Source organism: Telmatherina bonti (assembly GCF_933228915.1).
Source record: "Telmatherina bonti genome assembly, chromosome: 19".
Lineage (NCBI taxonomy): Eukaryota > Metazoa > Chordata > Actinopteri > Atheriniformes > Telmatherinidae > Telmatherina > Telmatherina bonti.
In genome coordinates this window covers 27,525,439-27,547,220 of record NC_136617.1, presented here as the reverse complement: position 1 = coordinate 27,547,220, position 21,782 = coordinate 27,525,439, and the positions used below count along the sequence as shown (strand labels likewise).

The window sequence follows — 21,782 nt, the reverse complement described above, 5'->3', positions numbered from 1 at the left end:
GTGATATGGACTCTCCTGCTGGTGCTGGTCAAAAGACTCACAGCTGAGTTTAGGACTGACGGAAGACGAGCCAAAGCTGTCTTGTTAAGGCAGGTGAAGAGGCTCTAGCAATAGTGTAAACGCGAGGCTACAAATGCATGAATGATCATCTCAAGCTCATATTTAGACACCATGGATCTGAGTTGAGCAATATTACGCAGTTGAAAAATGCCATTTATAACCAAATACCTTGAATGATGCTCTAATGACAAGGCCTTATCAAAAGTTACCCCTAAATTTCTCAGCTTTGTTTTGGCTGAGAAGCTCAGGTTGCCTAGGCACTGTTTATTGTTGGGGATTAAACTGTCTGGAGCAATAATACGTGTCTCAGTCTTATCAGTGTTAAGTTGGAGACTGTCATCGCTTAACCACTGTTTCACTTTTTTTTGACAGTTGAGTGAGGAGCTCAATTTGTGGGTTTTAGATACTTTAAAGCAGGGGTAGGCAACTCCGGTACTTGAGTGCCACAGTCCTGCAGATGTTAGGAGTTTCCCTGCTGCAAAACACCTAATTCAAATCAATGGCTAATTAGCAGAGTTGTGCAGAGTTTGATGTCAAGCAAGTCTGCTAACTAGGTCTGATGTGTGCCAGGTGTGTTGCAGCAGAGAAACTTTTAACAGTTGCAGGACTGTGGCACTCGAGGACTGGAGTTGCCTACCCCTGCTTTAAAGAAAGTACAGCTGGATATCATCAGTAAATAAGTGATAGGAAACATCCTTACACTGCTGGATTATCTGACAGAGTAAGAATATACATTTAAAACAATAACGGTCCCAAAAAAGAGCCCTGAGGCACACCACAGAACAAGCTGCTGGGCTTAGACAGTATGTGGTTGGCAGACACACAAAAGCTACTACTCACTAAGAATGAAGTAAATAACTGCAACACTGGACCAGACATCCCAGTCAGGTCCACAGATTTTTTATTAGGGTCTGGTGGTCGACGATGTCAAAGGCCAAAGACAGAACCAGCAGGACCAATACTGTACACCTCGCTAAATCAGCAGACATCATAATGTCACAAGACCATTTAGTTATATGGTTTCTATTGTGATGTTTATGACACCCTGACTGAAAAGCGTCACACATGTTATGCGAGTCTAAAAATGATGTCAGTTTCATTGCTGCTACCTTTTTCAACATTTTAGCGAGGAGGGGCAGCTTGGAAATTGGCCTTAAATTCTTAAAATCTGATTGGTCCAAGTCATCTTTCTTGAGTCTGGGTTCCACAATGGCGTGCTTAAAGGAGCTAGGAAATACCCCACAGGAGAGCGAGAAGTTTGATCACCTAAGGCCCAATTGTATCAAAGGCACTGACAAAAAGCTTAAATGGCAAATACATCCACATAACTGCAGGAGGGTTTCATTGTAGCACAGGGACCAAAGAGGACCAATTTTGACAGGGAGGCTCAACTGTTGGACTATACAAGGAAGGTGGAAGGATTTGAGCTTTTATGTCCCTGATCTTCTTAATGAAAAAGTTAAAAAAAATCATTACTGTCAGTATTCCAAGACACATGGGTAGCTGATGAGGCAGGAGACACCATAGAGTTTATGGTGTCAAAAAGCACTTTAGGGTTTCTCTTCTTAGATGCTTTTAGCTGGGAAAATATATGGATCTTGTTTCCTTAATTGTTTTATTCAAGGAGGAGATCAAATCCCTAAGATGTAATCTGTGTTACCTAAAGCTTTGTGGATTTCCAAAGATGCTCAGTCGACATAGTCTTCTCATATTCCGAATATTTTCGTCTATACATGGACATAACATTTTCCTGGTGACATCATTGGATTTAAGCGGAGCAACTTGGTCTACAATGGAACCACAATGAGAATTAAAACAGTGCACAAAGTCATAAACATCAGCACAATCATTACGAACACAGGGATCTAAAGAGACACAGAATCTCTGCTGTGCTTTCTGTAATGATCCTCCTCTCTGTTGTTGTAGGAGCAAGTCTAATGTTCGAGAGGAACATTAAAATAAAAAACACACAGTGATAGTCACTCAGATGGACATCCTCACCACAAACATTTTCAACATGATGGCCAAGCGAGAACACAAGATCCAGGGTGTGACCCTTACTGTTGGTTGGGTCTGATCTAAAATGAAAAGATTCAGTCATTGATAAAAGTTCCACTGCTGGGCTGGAAGACTCTTTATTAATGTGCACACCCAAGTTTTATTAAAGATGATAAAAAATCATTTAAGAAAACACCAGCAGGACCAAGAGGGCGGTGAATCAAAAAACAATAAAATGTGCTGGAGGAGCCATTTTTAATCATTTGTGACTCTGATAAGGAAAAGTGATCCATATTCATCCTTTTGCATGTGTATCGGTTCCTATACACTGCAGCCAGACCACCCCTGTGGTGACAGGGGCGGGGAAAACCAAGAGCTGAGCATCCAGCAGGGCACAGCTCATTCAAATGGATAAACTCTCCAAGTCTTCGTAGAATAATATATTCCCATTCTTACCAAAAGGTGGCGCTGCACTAGTATTTAGCAAAAGAAAGGACAAGACCTGCATGAAGAAAACTGTTTCTTCCTCTTGCGAGCTAAACATGGAGACGAAACTATCGCCGTTTTGGGTTTTTTATTTTGTCTCATTCAAATATACTGAAGTAAAACACTGCAAAAATGGGCACAATATGAGCAACAGACGAGGCAGAGGACTCTTAACGCAATCGCTATGTATTTACCCACAATGCAAAGCTAGATGCAGGAAGTGTCTTTTTTGTGGTCCACTACCTGTATTTGGTCCATTTGAAATGGACGAAGACCTGCGTTTGCAAGTCGACTGAGTTCGCTTCTTTGACACATTCACAGCTCCCCAAAAGAAGCGGACTTTCAGACTTCGAACCAAATAGGCTGATGTGAATGTGCCCGAAAAAACTGCAAAGTAACCACCACCTCTTTTCACTTTGGACTTTTTTTTTTTTTTTTTTTGCTTTGCAGCTGAAATCTCAGGTGGTGAAAATATTTGTGGGTCGGACACATTTTGTGGGAAAGGTTTCATGTCATATTGCACATGTGCCCCATCCTGCAAACTCAAAACCTCTGCCAGGTGATCAGTGCAGTGCAGTTTTTTTTTCCTGAACTGTGTTTCCCATCTCACATGCAGCTTATATTTATATTAGGGGTGGGACTTTAACGCATTAATTATGTTTAATTAATTACAGAAACATTAACGCGTTAAAACGATAACGCATTTTATGTAATCTTTTGTGGAAGCACAATTTTCTGGTACGCCGATTACACTTACTTACTACGGTACTTCTGCTACTAACTTAGGCGAATTGGCGCTATATTTAGCGATGTTTCAGACTCTTCAGTGAGTTTATTGACAGACAGACAGACAGATAGACAGATATTTGTTTGTTTGTTTGTTTCAGATGGGATGGGAAAGCAAATGGGATCATTATAACTGAAGCGAAGCATAATCTAAACACCAAATTTGATTGGAGCAGCAGTTCAACGAATCTACATTCAAGTCCAACTGCAATAACCATGTTTGGAGACAGTAAAATATTCTTCCAAATCAACTCATCCAAGAAATATAAACACCTGGAACCTATATAGGTAATTGTAGAAAATCTCTTATCTTTCCCATAATGTCCTTGCCTGGAGTATGAACCTACACCCCTCTCCTTCACACATATGCTTGCTTACTATAAACTCCCTTCTACATGTCACTGTTTGACCCAGAAACCTCTTAAGATCCATTCACCATCCACATGAAGCAGTATTTACAGTACTGCCACATGAGCATGACAGCATCACATCAGCAGAATAGACACATCTAATAAACTACCCAAAGGAGGAGAAAGAAAAAGCTCAGGTTGGCTACTTTTAAGATTTTCCACAATGGCTGGAGGGATTTATGGCACGCGTGTGTTCAGTGGGTAGGGGTGGGAGTTTAATACATGTCAATAAACTCCATCTGGAGAGAAAAGCATGCAACAATGCAGGGAGATGCATTCCTAGATGGAGTGGAAGATATAAAGAGGAGAGAGCGATTTCTAGGTAGTTGGGAAGAGTGGGCCAGTAAATCGGTTTTGGTTGTGGGGAGATCCAACCGAGTCAGATAGAAATGAGGGAGGGGGGTCCAAACACTGCCACATTATTTCAATAATGTAATTTAGAGAATATTAATGACTTGTTATGATTCTGCCAGAGGTTCACCCAATATGCACAACCTATGGGCTGGCTGATTGAGAGAGGACGGGCAGAGCCACCCCAACCTTGTCACTACCATGAGGGAGGAATAAAAAACTGTGAGGAGGCAGCTCCTTTTTCTGTGTCTGAGGGATCTTCATCTGCTCTAGAGGGAGGCTATCCTGCCACTTTGTTGTGTTGTTTTTTTGTTTGTTTCTTTGTTTGTCTTCAAACTAAATCAGAAAAAGGTTTGTTTAATATGATGCATATAAAAAAAAAAAAAAAGTGTCATATCACGTTATGTTCCTATTAAATCCACCTTGTCTTACGCATACTGCGATGCTGGCGCCCAAACGAAGCATCACACAGCTGGATTTGTGTTTCATTGCAGTTTCACAAATACAGAACAGATGATGAATTCTATTTCATTTAACTGCATCACGAGTCCTGAATGAATCTGGCACAGGCTGGATAGAAATACGGAAAGTGAGTTACCGTGGTGATGTGGCAAAGCTTGATTGGGTGAGCGCTGAAAGCCTGAAACAATCAGCTCCTCAGGCCTGCGAGAGGAAGTGCGCTCCATCCTTTCCTGTCAAAAAAAAAAAAAAAAAGGAAAATGACAATGTAGCTACATATGATCCGAGGGGAGAATATATATCTATGTCTAAGATGTCAGATATGTCAGTGAAGGGTGAGACAGCATGTTATTTTCAAAGTTCAGATGGTCAAACAAAGGTTGGGTGGTTGCCTCTGCTCCTAAATTACATCAAGTCATACACTGAGGCACTGTGACTTAAGATCTCCTGACTTTTCCCATTCACTCCCCCAGTCTCTCTCTCCATAACCATCATATGGAGTTTGTCTTTAATTCTCATTTTAAGCATAACCTGCAATTTTTTGTGCATTTTAATTGTTATTCAAAAAAACAAACAGGAAAAAAGAAATCACAATATCCCTAGCTTGCTTGAAAAATCTCACACGTCTGCAGACATCCCGTCAAATTCCTCACACATTGTCTAATTTGAAGCAGCCCCGAGGCAAGAGAGCTGCGGAGGAGAAACGGAGGAAAAAGCCAAATTTGAAATCTTCCCTTTTCCAGGAAAAAGAAGAACGCGGAAGCGTAGCTTCCAGGAACTGCTCGTGGCCAGAAGTCCTGTTGTGCATGCACGCACATACACACCCATTCACAGCTCCCCTCTGTGCTTCGAAAACATCCATAAATGCCCAGAGTAAGATTTACAGCTCTGAGAAGGAGCAGCCAAAAGCTTTCCAAGGAAGGCAGCTTGGCTGCAAGGCCTGTGGGCTGACTGCAGGCTTCAGCTGGGCTGCAAGCAAGTTTCACTATTTACTTAGTATGTCTTCAGGATTTTAGCGTTAAAATGTGAATAAAATGGTCCAAAGAAATACTTTATGTTGAGCTTGCATTAACACCAATCTCTCCTCTCAGAGCTGGTCTAGGTTTTACTTTTGCTTTTGCTGGGCTTTTGCATTTTTGTGTGAGTTTGGATAATGGACAGTTTGTGGTCTGAGAGTCATCAGTAGCAGCATTAACATCTGTCAAAAAGTCAAAGCAAAAAATGATCCTCCCACTTGAAGCCCGCCTGCAATAAAAGAGTTCACTTTAATGGCAGCATTCCCCATAAAACCCTACAATAAACTCTAATGCACTTTCTCTGACTCTACTTTCTTACAGTCCCAATGAAAGTTTGTGCAGCTTTAACTCTTTACATAATTTATTTTGGGCCAGATCTTGTCAGATCTTGGGCCAGATCTTGTCATGGTTACCGTGTTTTTAGTTTAGTTCTTGCTGTTTTACTGCCCTGTTTTACATAGTCTCAGTCCTGAGTAGTTTCCTGTTTTATTTTGTAGGTTTATCGCACTTCCTTGTTGTGTTCACTTCCTGTTCAGTGCTGCCTTTGGGTCCACATCTTCCACACACTGTGACAGATCTCACTGAAAAAATTAAAATGCCAAGAAAGAAGGACAAATCCTTCTTTTGGTGAGTATTCTTAATGTTTGTAAAAATACTGATTGTTACAACCTAAACTCTGCTAAGTGAAAGGGGGGAAAGGGGCCTCAACATAAAAGACAGACGATTAAATGCTAAAAAGAAAGTTTATTTAGACACTTCATCATGAAACTAAAAAAGCACTCGGAGTAGGGCTGCACAGTTCTGGATAAAATGAAAATCACAATTTTTTTTGCTTAGAATTGAGATCACGATTCTTTCAGGATTTTTTTCCAATATAAATATTTATTGCACGTATTACCGGCACATCAACTTTGTAACAGCTGACACTGAACATAAAAACAATAAATGTCTCTCTGGTCTTCTCTTACACACTCTTAATTTTAAATAGTAACATTTCTGAACAATGTTTTTTCTGTGCATAAGGTGATGAGAGGTAGGTGTGTTTCTTAAAATATAAACAACAGGAGGGTTGGACATGAAGCTAGAAATTTCACATGCAGTCCTTTGGCTAAATTTGATATTCTGACATTTAACAATGGAGGACAAAAGGGATTTATGTAATGTGGGTCTATAGGTATTCAAAATCTACTTTTTTTTAAAAAGTGATATCCTATTTCAATGGCAAAACGAAAATAAAACTTAAAAAAAAACAACAAAAAAAACAAAACAAAAGAGTTTATTCATAGTACTAAACATATTTGGGGTGGTTTTGACTAATTTTTTGTTTCTCCACATTATTCCTCTCTCCTACAACGGTCATTACATTACACACATATAGCCAATTATGCAAATTAGGCAATGGCGTCGCCAAAACACCAGAAACTTCTCCAATAACTCCAGTAAAAGTAGCTAGATTAGTCACTGGTCACTTTTAACAAAAAAAAAAAAGTTGCCAATGGGGTTTGGAAAGTCGCCAGATTTAGCGAGAAAGTCGCCAAGTTTTTTCCTACCAGCCGGCATCTGCGTCACGTGGTATAAGGATCTGCTGATGTCATTTGTTGAGGGAGAAAGAGGGAGCGCTTGTTTTTATGCAGTTGATGTCCCAGTTTGAAATGTGGTACATTTGTGGTCTTTTTTTTTTTTTTTTCTTAAAAATCGTCGTCATTTGAAAATGAGATCGTATACAAGTGTGAATCAAGATTGCAATTTTTTAACAATTAAATGTGCAGCTCTAACTCAGAGACCGTAAACCTCCACCAAGGGCCACGGTTCTAAATAATTCCTGGATCAAAATTAAATCAGTTTTTCCTTTTCACATTTCCAACAAATCCTGAAAATTTAATGAAAATCCATCCATAACTTTTGAGTTATTTTGAAAACAAAAAGATAAACACATAACCTTCTTGGTGGAGGTAACCAAGGACTTAGGTCACTACCCAACAAAATAAACCTTTAAGCAACAAAACCTCCACAAGAAAGTCAAACGGCCCACTATGAAGACTGTTTGGACACTTGTTGACCTTGTTGTCAACAAGTCACCAAAACACCAAGCTTCTGATGGCAAGCTGTTCTGAATGTTCATCAGCAGCCTGGTTATATAACTAAGTTTCTGCTGGACAGCAGAAAACTGGGCCAATCACAAGCAAGATATCCCAGATGTAGCCAAACGCGAAAGGTTGATGGCACAGTTAAGTGTGTTTGCACGGGTACTTGGTTACCAAATACTAACAAGAGGGCAAGGCTTGAGGTCTAAATATTAATTCATTTATTGCGGCAATTATACAGTAATTCTACATCCTGTGAGCACTGTCCTTCATTCTGAAATCTTGTTGAGTCGATCCAGAGTTGTGGTAAGTGGCCACTCAGGGAAAACTTTGGCCGTGGCCTCTCCAGACTTCATATTTAGGAAAACTGCGTAAAAGAAGTAGAGGCAAATAGCACTGTACAAGCCATTTCATGGGAACTGTAACAGGTGGTGGAGGTAGCGTTGATGTGATCAACGGAAATCGTTCTGGAAGTCTATACAGATGCCTGGTCAAACAGCTACAGCCATTTGTCTAAGGAGCACTTCTGATATGCTAACAGTAGCCAGTGGTGCCCAAAGTCAGTTCTCGAGGGCCACTGTCCTGCAGGTTTTCAATGTATCCCTGTTCCAACATACCTGGCTTCTATTAAATGGATCCAATAGCTCATGAAGGTCTGCACAACCAGGTCAGAAGAGTTGCAACAGGGATACATGGAAAACCTGGAGATTTGTGGTCCTCGAGGACCAGAGCTGGACACCCCTGTGGTGGGGGTATAGAAAACAATAGGATGCTTTCTTGCAAATCACTGGCATGTGATTGAATAGGACTAATCAGTAAATTTCATTTTAACTTAATTTAATTTAATTTTCAATTTGTTTTCATTGAGTTTTATTAAGAAGAAACTGCATGCACTGGTGTATTTTATATCTTCATACCTATACAGGCACAATAAGACCAATGCATCTCTACAATGTCATGCAGAAGAACGCTACAACCTGGCATTTTTTGTGGGTTCTTTTTGTACCTCACAATCAAAATTGGTGTTTTCATCATTTAAGATGACCAGGATCAGATACTGATGCAACTAATAGATCAGACATCGGGCTGAATTCATGGATGCACCTCATCATTCTAGTCCCATCTTTGGAAATTGCAAGTGGCCAAGTTAAAGCCAAACAAAATATGTTTAAACAAAATCAGTTCTTGAAATATATCCATTAGAATTCATGTGTACATTGTACTGATGGGGAATGAGGTGCCTGAAGCAAGTCCCTATTTTGCAAATATTTCTGTTTGGAATCATTAAAAGCAAGACGGTGAAGTGAAATGTGTGTACACCGAAAGCTTCCATATTTCCAGGTTTAAAAAAATTTCAGCTAAGAAGGGAAGAGAAAATAATGCAGCAGGGCCTCCCAATATGTTCCAGCAGAGCAGTAAACTTCCAGCAGACAACAGAAAGTATGGTATATTCAACATTAGCTCTGGGACGTTGCGGCTGTCTTCTATGGGTGAAGTCGGATATGGGTGAACTATTCCCGAGTCAGATATCAGAATTAAAATGGTGTTCTTGTTCTGACTGGAAACTTGGAAAGTCCAACTTCTGAAGTACAAATCAAACAGACAAGTTCCTCATTCTGATCAATCAGTTTCTATCAAATCATATTATCTCTTTTGCTCAGTGCCGTTTTTTAAGATCTTAAAACTGAACTAAAAATTGTTACAAATCGGCTTCACGAAGACGTTCCACCCCGATTAAACAGCAGCTTCTATGATCAGAAGTCTTTAGCTGGATCGAGCTCTCTGAGCAGATACTGCAGACCACAATCTGTCACAGTGTGGCGATGGTGAAGACCCAAATGCAGGCTCAGGAGGCAGATGGAGTGAAGCAAAACCATTTAATGAAGAGGTATTCACGCAGAAACTTAGGAATCAAGACAAGACATGATCTGACTGAACGAAGGAAAAAACAAGACTAGACATAAACTGAGTAGAAAAGAGGACAAGACTATGTCTCACTAAGGATTTGACTTAAAGGATCGACAGATCCGACCTGAACAGAGGATTTAGGCTGCGTCTCAATTCAAGGTCTGCACACTTCCAAGTGCGGAAACTACACAGACTACGAAGTGTTCTACGCAGTCCGCATACTCCAAAGTGCGCTTACTTGCCAGTAAAAAGAGACGGCCTATCTAGTGTACGAGAATTACCCATAGTGCTCCAGTCCTCCGTTGCCTAGCAACTACACATTTCAAGTTTATTTAATTACTGATCTCATTCTTCCACAAAAACACGAAAAAAAATTTTAAATGACATGGTGCCAGCAATTAAAATTTGATTTATTTACATTTTCCTTTGTGATAAAATTAAAAACTTGGAGGAGGCGGTTTAGATGAGCTCTCCTCCGGCTGACAGCTCATCCTGTCAAGCTGACGTTAATTTCAGTGAAATCCTTGTTCGACACATATATAGTCATCCTCATATGTCTATTATTATTATTATTATTATTATTATTATTATTATGAAGCTTACAACAAATAGGACAAAATAACAGAAAACATTGTGGAGAAGTATTTACCCCTGTAAAGTGTTTTGTAAAGCAAGTTTTGAGGCAATCACAGTTGCAAGTTGTTATTGATTAGTCCTCTATGAGGTTGCCACATCCTGCTTCTGGGATTTTGTTGGTTCAAAAAGCAATCTTTCAGTGTGACTACAGATTCTCAGTTGGATCGAGGTCTGGGCTTTGACTAAACCATTCTAAAACATTTATATGTTTCACCTTAAACCACTCAAGTACTGCTTTTGCAGTATGCTTGGGACCATTGTCAGGCTAGAAGGTGAACCTCCATCCTAGTCTCAAATCAGATACAGACTGATACAAGTTTTGCTCAAGAATATCCCTGTATTTAGAACCATGTATCCTTCTCATTACTCAGACCAGTTACCCAGACCCTGCTGCGGAAAAACATCCCACACACCATGATGCTGTCACTACCATGTTTTACTGTGGCAATGGTGTGTTGTCTGTAAGAGCCTTTTAATTTGAGTCAGGTGTGTTGAAGCAGGGACACATGAAAAAACTGCTGGGATGCGGCCCTCATAAGATCCAACTGGATAGCCCTACAGTCGTCCAAGCAAGGTGTGCCTACCCAGTGAATGTATGTGTGCATGTGAATATGAAACATCTTAAGTATTTAAGCTTCTCAAACTATTTTTCTTCTCCATAATTAATTTTAAAAATATGTTAAAAAAAAATAAAAAAATAAAAACATTTAATGTGTGGTTGAGTGAGACAGACAGCCATGATGGGACTTTTTAAGCTTCTTACATACTCCACGAGAAGCAAGCACGGAGTTCTTGTCCTCGAGGCTGGAAGAACAAGAAAAAACTTCTTGTTCGTCAGGTCCATACATACTCTACGAGAAGCACGTCTGCAGCGGGGAGGGATCATTGCGGGGGGCGATGTCTGCAACGAACCCGGTTGTTACCTCCACCAGGTTATGTTTTTCCCGGCGTCTTTTAGCTCAAGATAACTTAAAAGGTTACGGAGGGATTTTTATAAAAATTTCAAGAGTTGTTGGAAATGTAAAAATGAAAAACTGATTCAATTTTGGTGGTGATCCAGATCACCATTATGATCCCGGAATGTTTTAAAGGATTCTTTAACATTGTGCTTGGTGGAGGTTTCTGCTCTCTGCTTTTCTAGTTTCATATTTAACGAGTAACTTCCGAGTGTTTTAATGCCACATGAAAAAATCTTCCTACTTTCTCACCACCTCGATCAGCTGTTTTATTAAAACAATCCGTTTTACCTGCAACAGCAAAAACGCGGAAGCAGCAACTCCACTTCATGCTTTTTCCGTGTTAACGACGCCCACCTCACATGTCCGACCAATCACACGATACTTCTCGGAGCCCCACAAGAAAAAAGTTCTGCCTGCCCGACGTGTCAAGAACTGTCTTCAAACGCGTCCGCGGGAACAAAATGACGTCATTTTCTTCTTGGAGCCTCGAGAAGAAGAAAAAGGTTCTCGCTTCTCTGCAGCTTTAGGCTGCAAGGCCCAGACATGTACACATGCATGCACTGCATTATATGGCCAAAACTATGACATGTTCCATGCAACATACCATCATCTGCTCTGTCATAGTTTTTCAAGCTATTCGGTTTTAAAACTGTTTGCTTCATATCGTCAACTCTGTGACTTTCGTTTGGCACACTTACTGAGAAACTGCTGAGTTTGTGCTTTATATGTAAAGCTTGGATCATGTTTCAAAGTGCTAATTACACAGACGTCTATGAAATGACAGTGGTCCGAGCCACTGATCACAGGGGATGCATGAGGTTTTTCTTTGCATGAACAAAATCACTGCACGCTTAATGGGTCATCAAGTCCACAAGAGGATGAAGTGCATCAAAGTTTTTCACACAGTCAGTTTTTAAATTGACAAATGGTTGTGCATCTTAAGAAAACGGATGAAAATTTTAAATGTTCTTGAATTTAAAAAGTTAGCAACTGTAGTTGAAACATTTTAAAGCAGCATACTTATCAGATATTTATTATAAAGCAGCAAACAGCCACTTTTGGTCCTCAAAGGATACCATCCTGCTAGTTTTTTGTGCTTCCCTGCTTCAACACACATGATTCAAGCTGTATCCAACAACTTGTCAAGTTCTGCACTTTTGCCTGTTAAACCGAATCTGTTTATACTAATAGGGAAACACCTAAAATCTGCAGGACAGCGGCTACCTGAGGAATGGATTTGTTCATCCCTGCTATACAGCAAAACAAAAAAGCTGATGCGGGATACTGAAGTAAGCATCATCGGTGATGTCCTTCTACCAAACTCCAGTTTATGCTTGATGTTATTCTCTGTGAATAAATTAGGTCCCATTTACAGATCCCAACATGTACTTATCAACAGATCCACTCATTTTCTCGCTTTGAGCTTGTAAATGACCTCAGATGTTCGGTGTAATCTCTCAGATGAAGATTCAAAGAATCCCTTGGCTGTTTCTGGTAAATAGAGTGCAGTTTTAGTTGCTTCCTTCAGAATAATCATCAAGTTGTGAAAGATGTGGAGTGTGTTTAAAGATTTGCAATTTAGATCAGGCTGACCACAAAGCTGCAAGAGGCAGGAGGCGAAACCCAGCTCTCACACCTCATGTAATGAGTCTGTACAGTGTCTGTGCACAGTGGTTCATACAGCATTTGACATCTTAGACAAACATAACTAACTCTTTTAAACTTGCCTCTCATTAACCTTTTATTCTGTGCTTTATAATCTGAATGTGACATTCGACCATATTAATATGTTGCCTCTTGGAGCCAGTACAAGCTGTAAAATATAACTTAGGGCTTGAATTATAAATAAAGTTGAGCGGAGTTCCAATCTTTTTGACATATTGCGGTTGCTCTGCACAGGAATCCTGTAACTACTCTTGATGACTCTTTCATTACAAGCAAACCTCTCACCGCACCCACTCCCCAACAGCCTGCAGCATCATCTACATACTTTCAACATACCTTGAATCCGAGCGCTGTAGGCCATGCTTCCTTGAAAGCAGAAACACAACTGAGCGTGTCCACTGGCTCTTACATAAGGACGAGCAGACAGAAATATAACTGGTCCATGTTGTCAGACACATTCAGGAAAAAATGGTACAAAAACTGACACTGGACGGGGGGAAGGAGCTCTTTAATACTTCATTCTTTCCACTTTTCCGGACAGCTAAAGTCATAACTTCCCAGAGCCAAAAGTCTGTGGACTGTGGGTTTTGTGTGTGTTGGGTAGTGTGTGTGTGTGTGTGTGTGCAAACACATTTATAAACACATACTCATACATGAGGAGATGGACGGGAAAAGAGGGAACGAAAGGAACAGTTGCTGGTTGCTCAATCAGAGACATCTCAGGCAAAGATCCAATGTTTTCACTTCGACAGACGTACACACACACACACACACATACAGGAGATGGGCCTGGAATTTTGCCCAAATTCCTAAACATGCCCCTTGTTATGTATAGCGTTACGCAAGTACACAGAAGAAAGGGATCATTTGCTCTTATCGACACATTAAACCAGCTGAGAAATTCATTGTGGTGTGTGTGAGCCATGTCAAGCTGTGCATGAGGACACACAGCAATGTTATAACGCACTTCTCTCCGTCTATCAAACTCTTGTTTTTTCTCTGCTTGATGCAGGGCAGAGGAATGTTGTTTTCTATGGGGATTCAATTCACTATTCACTGCAGTGTTACTGGTGCAAAACCCTCTCCTGGACGCTAACGTAAACCAATTCAACTTAATGTCAGCTCAACAGGGGCTCAGTGGTCCCACGGTTCGGGTTAGCAGGGAGCTTCATGTCTGTAGCTCCCGCTAAAGAGGAAAAAGGCTACGTCACCTCCATCGTCCCAGTGAGACATCACACCATCAATCCCATGCTTTCATGCCTGTCACACAACAAAGTCCACAGCTTGTTGTTGCTGTTTGTTTAGCGCTCTATTTATAGACCTCCACGATGCTCTTTAGCCAAATTCTTTAGGTTACTGGAGAGTTGGAGGGGAGAAAACCCAAGCTGAGAAACAAAGGGCTCATTCTGCAGGAGTTGGACTCTGGAAGTAGGTCTGTTGTGTTGCAGAAGCACCATATTTCTCATGACTGGGTTGGCAGTCATTGTGAAGCAAGTGGACTGACTGTACAACCATACACAAGTTGATGCACTGAGAAGAATATGCAAGTGAGGGACATCTTCTAAAAGCTTTTTTCTAGCTCATAAGCACAAATCTTTTTCTAACGCAAACATTGCAAATTAATTCTTAAACTTCAAATTGATAAGGAATTACAATGTGGAGCTAAAAAGCTCAACATGATCCTAAACTCGATCTTTCCCTTCAGTGTTTAAGTCACTTTTCGTTGACTATTTTGGTGTCTCGGCTCAAATTTTTTACTGTTAGGTTTTTTTTATAAACTCCGCATCCACAAACAAAAGGTTTGTAGAAAACTTTAAACCCAATGTCTGCTTAAAAAGTAAGCACAAAATATAACTAAAGTAGCATGCAAAGTCAATGGAAGTCTACAAACACCATTATTCCAAAAAAGTACTGCTTTATTTGGTGTTCTGATTATACTTATGGGAAATGGTATCTAACTCCATGGTTTGAATGTGTTCAGTTAGCCTGAGTTGGATCCAGTTAAAACAGAACTTCAAAAAAAAAGAAAACATAAATGATTGCTACTGTGATTGCCCTTTACAGTGAAAATCCGAAATCCAATTATTTTAGCTTTGTGTATATTGAGACTGAGCAACTGTTTGCTAACTTGAGACTGAACGCTCACAACTGGGCTCGTCATGTTTTGTTTCTATTTTGAAAACATACGTTCTAACTTTCATCCATGACAACAATGGCTTTCTTCACAATTTTACTGCTGAGATCTGAAAAGTATAGACTTACAAGTTGTGTAAAGTAGGGCTGCTCGATTATGATAAAAATTATAATCTCGGTTATTTTGACTGAAATAGAGATCTCGATTATTTAAAACAATTATCCAGAATTTTTAAACAACGCTGCGCGTCATGGTGTTCTAGACTCCGTGTCGCGCGTTATAACTGTCTCATGCACGATTCTGAGTTCTTTGATCCGCTTTTACCGCTTATATAGGAACTATGTTATATTGGCATCGATGTACATTTTATGCCAAACAACCGCAGTCAGGCTACAGCGCGTTTCTCTCATTCACCTGTTAAAAGACAGCTGATTTGAACCAACTGATTAACACATTGCTATAGTAACACCCCGTAACGGAGGGATATTACAGCCGAACTATGTATATGAAAATAATGTCAGTTCTCACTGACAATGGTATAAACTATGTTGTAGTGAACTTCCACAACCTACTGCAGTTATTCTACATCGACCTGCAGCCGGAGCCGACTGAGACTGGCCGCCTGGGACTGCTTTAGGGCGGGAGGGGCTCCCGCTGCATGTTCATTACAGTAACTGCAGAACAATATGTGCCTTCAAGTCAGTCGCCAAAACACCAGAAAAGTCTCCAAAACTCCAGTAAAAGTTGCTAGATTTGTCGCTTTTAACAAAAAAGTCGCCAGATTTAGTGAGAAACTCACCAAGTTGGCAACAGTGGCTGAATAAAACCAAAGCGGCTGTGGGAGGAGTTTACAGCACAGCGCTGCAATGCCAGAGAAACTCGATTAGCAACTGAAGACAGCAGGAGAGGAAACTGCAAAGAGGAAAATAATTGCACCCTTTTATTTTTATGATCGTTGAAAACCCAGATCGTAATTGAGATTAAAATCCGATTAATCACCCAGCTCTAGTGTAAAGAAGAGTTAGCTAACTACAACCTTATTAAGGACAGCAGGAAATTTGCTAATTTCCCTGCAGATGTGAGTACATATATTTTCAATTCTGTTTGTTGCCTGTAAGAAAAAGCCTCTAAGAGCAAAAACAAATATTTGATTATGAGTTTAGCTGTTTTTAACTTAAGCTATCCATTTCTACTGAATTACAACATACCTGATGCAGGGTATGTTATAGCGTCAGCATAGAAGTAGAACTAGCACTTTACTTAAACTTGGAAAGTCTCCTACAACGCATGTAAACTTTGAGCTTTGGAAAAGTTTCCACTTCAGAAGTTTTTTATATCACAAATCTGAGGCTTTCACATGTATACTCATCTTGTAAGTCTCTTAAGTCAAATCCACACAGACATTAAATGATTTTGTCAAAAATAAGAAAAAAAGTCAAAAGTTTTCAATCGACAGAAGCTTTTCCAGACATGTGTTCCTCCACACAATAACAGTGAAAATGCCACACTTGTATTACTGTGTAATTACTGTGTATTTGTGTGTAATACTGTACTGCCACAGTAATACACCAAAAAAAGAGTAAACATGGAGCAAGCGCAGAAGCACACTACTAGCAACAAAGCACGACAAGAAGTAAAAGAGGTTGGTCTGCACTAGTGCCTTCGCACAGCGATGGTTTTGATTCCAGCCGTTTGAGTCTAAGTGTTTTTCTGTCATTGTGTTCCTTCTTTACGGTCAGAAGCTTATTAATTATTTGGTCTGGCTGTTTTTTTTTGTTTCTTTCTAACTCCACTTAAACACCATGTAATATAGCACTTATGCGAACACTGACGGGCAAGGTTGTGAAAGGGCTCTGGGGTGAAAGTGTCATCAGGTCGTAAAAAAGATGCATCCAGGTTGTACACATGGGAAGGAAAAGAGTGTCATTTACAGAGCTATCTACTTAGGGAACCCTTTTAGAAAAGCAGCAGTTTCTGACTCCAATTTCCAAACAAAGGTCCAAATGATAAAAAAAAACCTTAGCAGAAGCTAAGCTAGGCTTAGCTTAGCAGAAGCTAAGCTAGGCCTAGCTTAGCAGAAGCTCGCTAAGCTTCTGCTAAGCCTTAGCGTAAATAGTGCCGTAAACACAGCGGGCACATCGAGGCACCTTATGGAGTACTTATGAGTGCTGGACAGATGTTTTCAATGCTAACAGACAAAATCCATTAAAATGTATATTTGTTTAGGCCAAGTCCTGCATCTTACAACAAAAATCCTTAAAATGAATAGTCTGTTTCAAATCATGAAACATACCAGTAATGTGACAACTGTGAAAGTGGTTAAAGTCAGAGGCTTGTCATTCAGTGGGAAATTTTCACCTGAAAATGACTGTCATCAAATTTAATGCTTTCATGGCTGACTCAATAGTTTTTACACAGTATTTGAAGATATTAATAAAAACTTAACATGAGAATTTAGCAGGAGATCAAACTCATGACCTTCGTTTTGCTAGAGGCCCATGTAACCTGTTGAGTATTAACAAGCCAGTTAATACCAAGACCACCACAGCACATTAATGCTAACAAAAAGCAAAGGTCATGCAACATCAGGGGACCTATAATGTCCCAATAATGCTGAAATCACAGTGTTTACAGGTAAGAGGTGGAAATATGTATCCCTGGTATTAACAGGAAGATTCAGTGCATGTGTCTAACAGCGAGCTAAATTAGTTGTTTTACATTTATATTTATTTTCTCAATAAAAATGTCCTGAAACCAACTTGTTGGCAGAACAAACGAACAAACAAGTATATTTCTTTCAACTCACAAATAAAACGAAGAAATAAATTATAAAACAAATTTGTATTTTCAAAATTCTGATGTTAGAAACACATTTTTGCCATTTAAAAAGTAGATGAGTAAAAGCTTGGATCTTTTTTATGCTCACTTCATATTTGGAAATGGACTGTCTACATACTTCCATGCGTGCTTTATGTTGCCACGGTTGTTCATCAATACATCCAACAGAGGGCAGTGTAGAGTTCATGTCTAAGTTCCAACGTCGGTTTCAGACAATAACAAAGACGTGGAGGACATCATGATCGTGCACATTTCCTCAGATGGAGCCATATAAAGAGACAGCGCAGTAGACGGCAGGAGTCTGTGAAGCCACTAAATTAATCGAGACTTCTTTTTCGTCTTCTTTGCTTCTTTCCCTGATTATATTTGAGCTATACTGCACAACGCTGCCCCTATGACTTTCAGTGGTACTGCTCCGTTTACTAAAATTTGTTATGCACCCGCAATTTCTCTGAAAACATACTGGAATAAGCACGAAATGAATTTATAGATAGACAAAGGGCACCATCCATCTGCGGATTCATCTTTAACGTTGAGCATAAATAAATACATAGATGTCTTGAGGGAAATCTGAACTGGTGCTACTTTGAAGCATTAAAAGAAGCTTAACTGCAGAGCTGATTCTTGGGCTACCACACAGGATCAATAAGCACACAAACGCAGCACATAAAATATTTACCTGGTAGTTTGAGTGACGTAAGAAGTAGTCGGGACATCCAGCTAAGGCCATGATGAGTCCTTAGTGCTCCCTCTTACAGGGAACCCTCTGGTAAAATCAGCACCCTGAACAAGCAATGAGAAACACAGAAATTAGACAAAATGAAAAGGAGCACCTCCAAGACACTAAACTGGATGAAGTACAAGGGAGAAATGACAATAAAAAATATGAACAAAATGATTCAATAACAAGGAAATGTAGTGCTTAAAGACCACATTTAGTAAGGACGCCTCCTAAAGTCGTTGATTGTTGCTAAAATTCATGCATGTAGTCCACAAAACTGATAACCAATGTCATAAAAAGAGAAGAAAGGTGATTTAAAAAAAAACAAAACAAAACACTTTTATCTCTTACCTGAAGCAAACAGAAAGCATACATGTGCACACGGGGACAAACATGTGCACACTGAATCTGGAGTAAACAGAGCTACTATGTACAACATACACAAGTCAGTCCCCAAACAAAGCCAGGGTCTTAAGACTAAATACGAAACCCTCCCCGAGCTTGCATCACATGACCACTCACCACCTGCAGCCTGGCGTGGAGGGGAAAGGGGGAGTCTTTCTTAAAACAACTTGAAATAGGAGTCAGCTACTTCCTTATCTGTTGCGAGTTCGCAGCTGGAAGCTGTTTGTATGTTTGTGTTTAAGTCGTGGACTCTCTCGTGAACAGCATCAGATCTTGTGTTTATTTTTCTCTGTGCAAGAGAGTTGGAAAAAGAACTCTGTAAAGCTGCTGACGGAGGCGAAATTCATTCCAGCCTTATAAAATTGATGCGCTTAACTCTGCATAATGTCATTTTGGAATCAGATTTCTATCTCCATTCGTTTTATTGTTTCTGCAGAAGGTTTCATCTTCCTCCACTGGTGGAAATCCCAGATCACCATGAAAATCTTCTCCACTCTGGTCTGGGAATGATCTGACTGCTTGTCTGATTTTATAAAAAGTTGCAAAAACACACTGGAAATATGTTCACGTTTCTCAGAGGAAGACATTACTGTATGCAGGACAGTTGATTCAAGAAAGTGTCTTCAAACTAAAACGTTCAGATAACACGCACACGCACACACACACACACACACACTGAATCTTACATCTAAAATTAAAATCACTTCTCTCTCTCTGACTCTGCAGATCCTTCTTCGCTTTCTCTCCCAGCATGTCTCCATTGTACAGGTCATTATATAACAGATATCAGATGGTTCGAACAATCTCTCCTCCACCTCCTCCTCCTCCTCCTCTTCTTCTTCTCCCCCTTCTTCTCTTTTCACCCCACTAATTACTGTTTCCACTGGGGCTCTGTTATCTTTAGGTCTCTCTGCTGACTGAGAATGCGTGTCTAAATGTGTATGCACAGTTGGACACACATTGCAAAAGACACCCTCTGCACTCCTGATAATTGCGTGGTTTATTTTTTTCTTCTCTTTCACTCTCTCCCTCTGCTCTGGTCCAGTTTTGTATCTCACATGTTCGTCTTGCATGGGCTGCTCACACCAATCAAAGTGCTGGCCAAAAGGGCAAGCCCTGCTGATTGCATGCACAGTTAATAAGCCTGAAAGCAAAGCCAAAGCTCCGAGTGCTTGACATTTACTGACATTTGTGCTTCCTCCTGCAGAGAAAGGGAATAATTCGGCTTTACTGGTCATATGGGGAGATCTAGGGAATTAAATGGGCTATGGAGCAACTTAATAATGCCACACGTGTGAGTGTGTGTATGTCCGCATAGCTCGCCCACTCCAACAACTCCCTATGTGGAAATAAACTTTAAGATACTTTTCTAAATTATATCAAATCTACATCCTCCCCAGTGAAACTCCCCCTCCTGTGTTACTTGATCCTAAATGAAGTCTTCTTCACGGACTAAGAGAAGAAAGGAGCAGCATGAAGAGATTTGCCTACATTAAGGCAGAGCCAACTGAACCATATGACAGACCATCAACCCACACTCAGCCGGCTTATCCTCCACGATGAAGGCTCCTTAACATGCTGCTGCTTCAGATAACCGCCTTCCCAACTCAAAGTTGGTATTAGTGAGGAGGAATGATTCCTGCAGCTGTGTTTCAGACGCTGATGGAGCATCTCAGCACAGGGGGGGTGGTGATGGTATATGCTGACTTTTTAACTTTCACCACCACCAACACAAGTGGCTTGAGCAAGGCAGTTTTAGAGAATCACTTTGTGCTTAAGCTGTTAAACTTCTGAAAGCTCATAGTTTCCAGAGGTAAAAGCTCCCTGCAGTTTCTTCAACTTTTAACAAGGTGTGCACAAAGCCTTTGTGTGAAGATTAATAAATCTATCAAGGACATCAAAATGAATTTAAAAAAAAAAAAAAAAAAGGTACTATTACAAGCCAAATGATGCAATACAGATGACGTTGCTCAGAGCAATAAGTTCCTAAACAAATATTCAAAGTGCTTACGGCAAGGAAAGGGCTGGTGATCGTGTCCAGGACGCACGTAGCAGCAGCAGCAGGTACGCTTCGACTCTCCTCGACTGAATCTCCTCACAAACTGCTTCCACCCCCCCCCAGAAAAGGGGAGAAAAAAAAACTCGCTGCTGCACTGCCTTCACCTTCACCCCTCCAGGAGCGTTTCCTTACACACGTACAAACCGCACAATCGCGCTTGCACACGCTCAAACACGCGCACGTACACACCACACTCACCCTGCGCATACTTCCTCCACCAGCTGACTCTCCTCGGTCTCTCACTACGTACTCAGCTCGCACCACGCGCACACGCAGAGAGACACGCACATTCCCAGGCGCGAGGAGGAGAGCACGCGCTTTCTGGCTGAAGGAAACCTCCTCCCTCTCTCTCTATCTCTCTATATCTCTCTCTCTCTCTCCGCGCGCCCCGCCCTGCTACACTGCAAACATTAAACTTACTCCACGAACTGGTCAGTCTGAAAGTCAGTACCCTCAATGGCAGAGCCGGATTAAAAGTGCACAGGGCCCTGGGCCCAGAATGTTCCAGGGGCCCCCTTCCCCACCGCAACATTGTAAAAATTGTAAATGATACACTGTGAAATGACATTTCTAACGTCTCACAGCCAATGGTACCAGTAGCAACACACTGGAGACTGTGGTGTAACTATTTGGCTTTTTTATAAATTTTTTTATGTCCAAACTGCTGGTGTTTTCCCTACATGGGCCCCAAGTAGATGTGGGCCCCTGGGCCTGTGCCCATAATGCCCACTGGATAATCCAGCCTTGCTCATCTGTCCATCTTTATATAAATAACTTGTGTGATTGAGACTTTCCAAAGCAAATTAC

At 40.6% G+C, this 21,782-nt stretch overlaps 1 protein-coding gene across 1 annotated transcript in view; it reads right to left on the bottom strand.

Annotated features, from left to right (window-relative positions):
* LOC306770102 (growth factor receptor-bound protein 10-like) overlaps positions 1–21,126 on the bottom strand; it is a 74,485-nt gene extending 53,359 nt beyond the window's left edge. The window contains exons 1-3 of the mRNA XM_079258897.1: positions 20,928–21,126; positions 18,470–18,573; positions 4,690–4,783 (exon numbers count right to left, since the gene is read on the bottom strand). Coding sequence (XP_079115023.1) covers positions 4,690–4,783; positions 18,470–18,520 — 145 coding nt within the window. The 5' untranslated portion in view covers positions 18,521–18,573; positions 20,928–21,126. The remainder of the gene's footprint in view (positions 1–4,689; positions 4,784–18,469; positions 18,574–20,927) is intronic.
* Between the last annotated feature and the right edge of the window lie 656 nt (positions 21,127–21,782).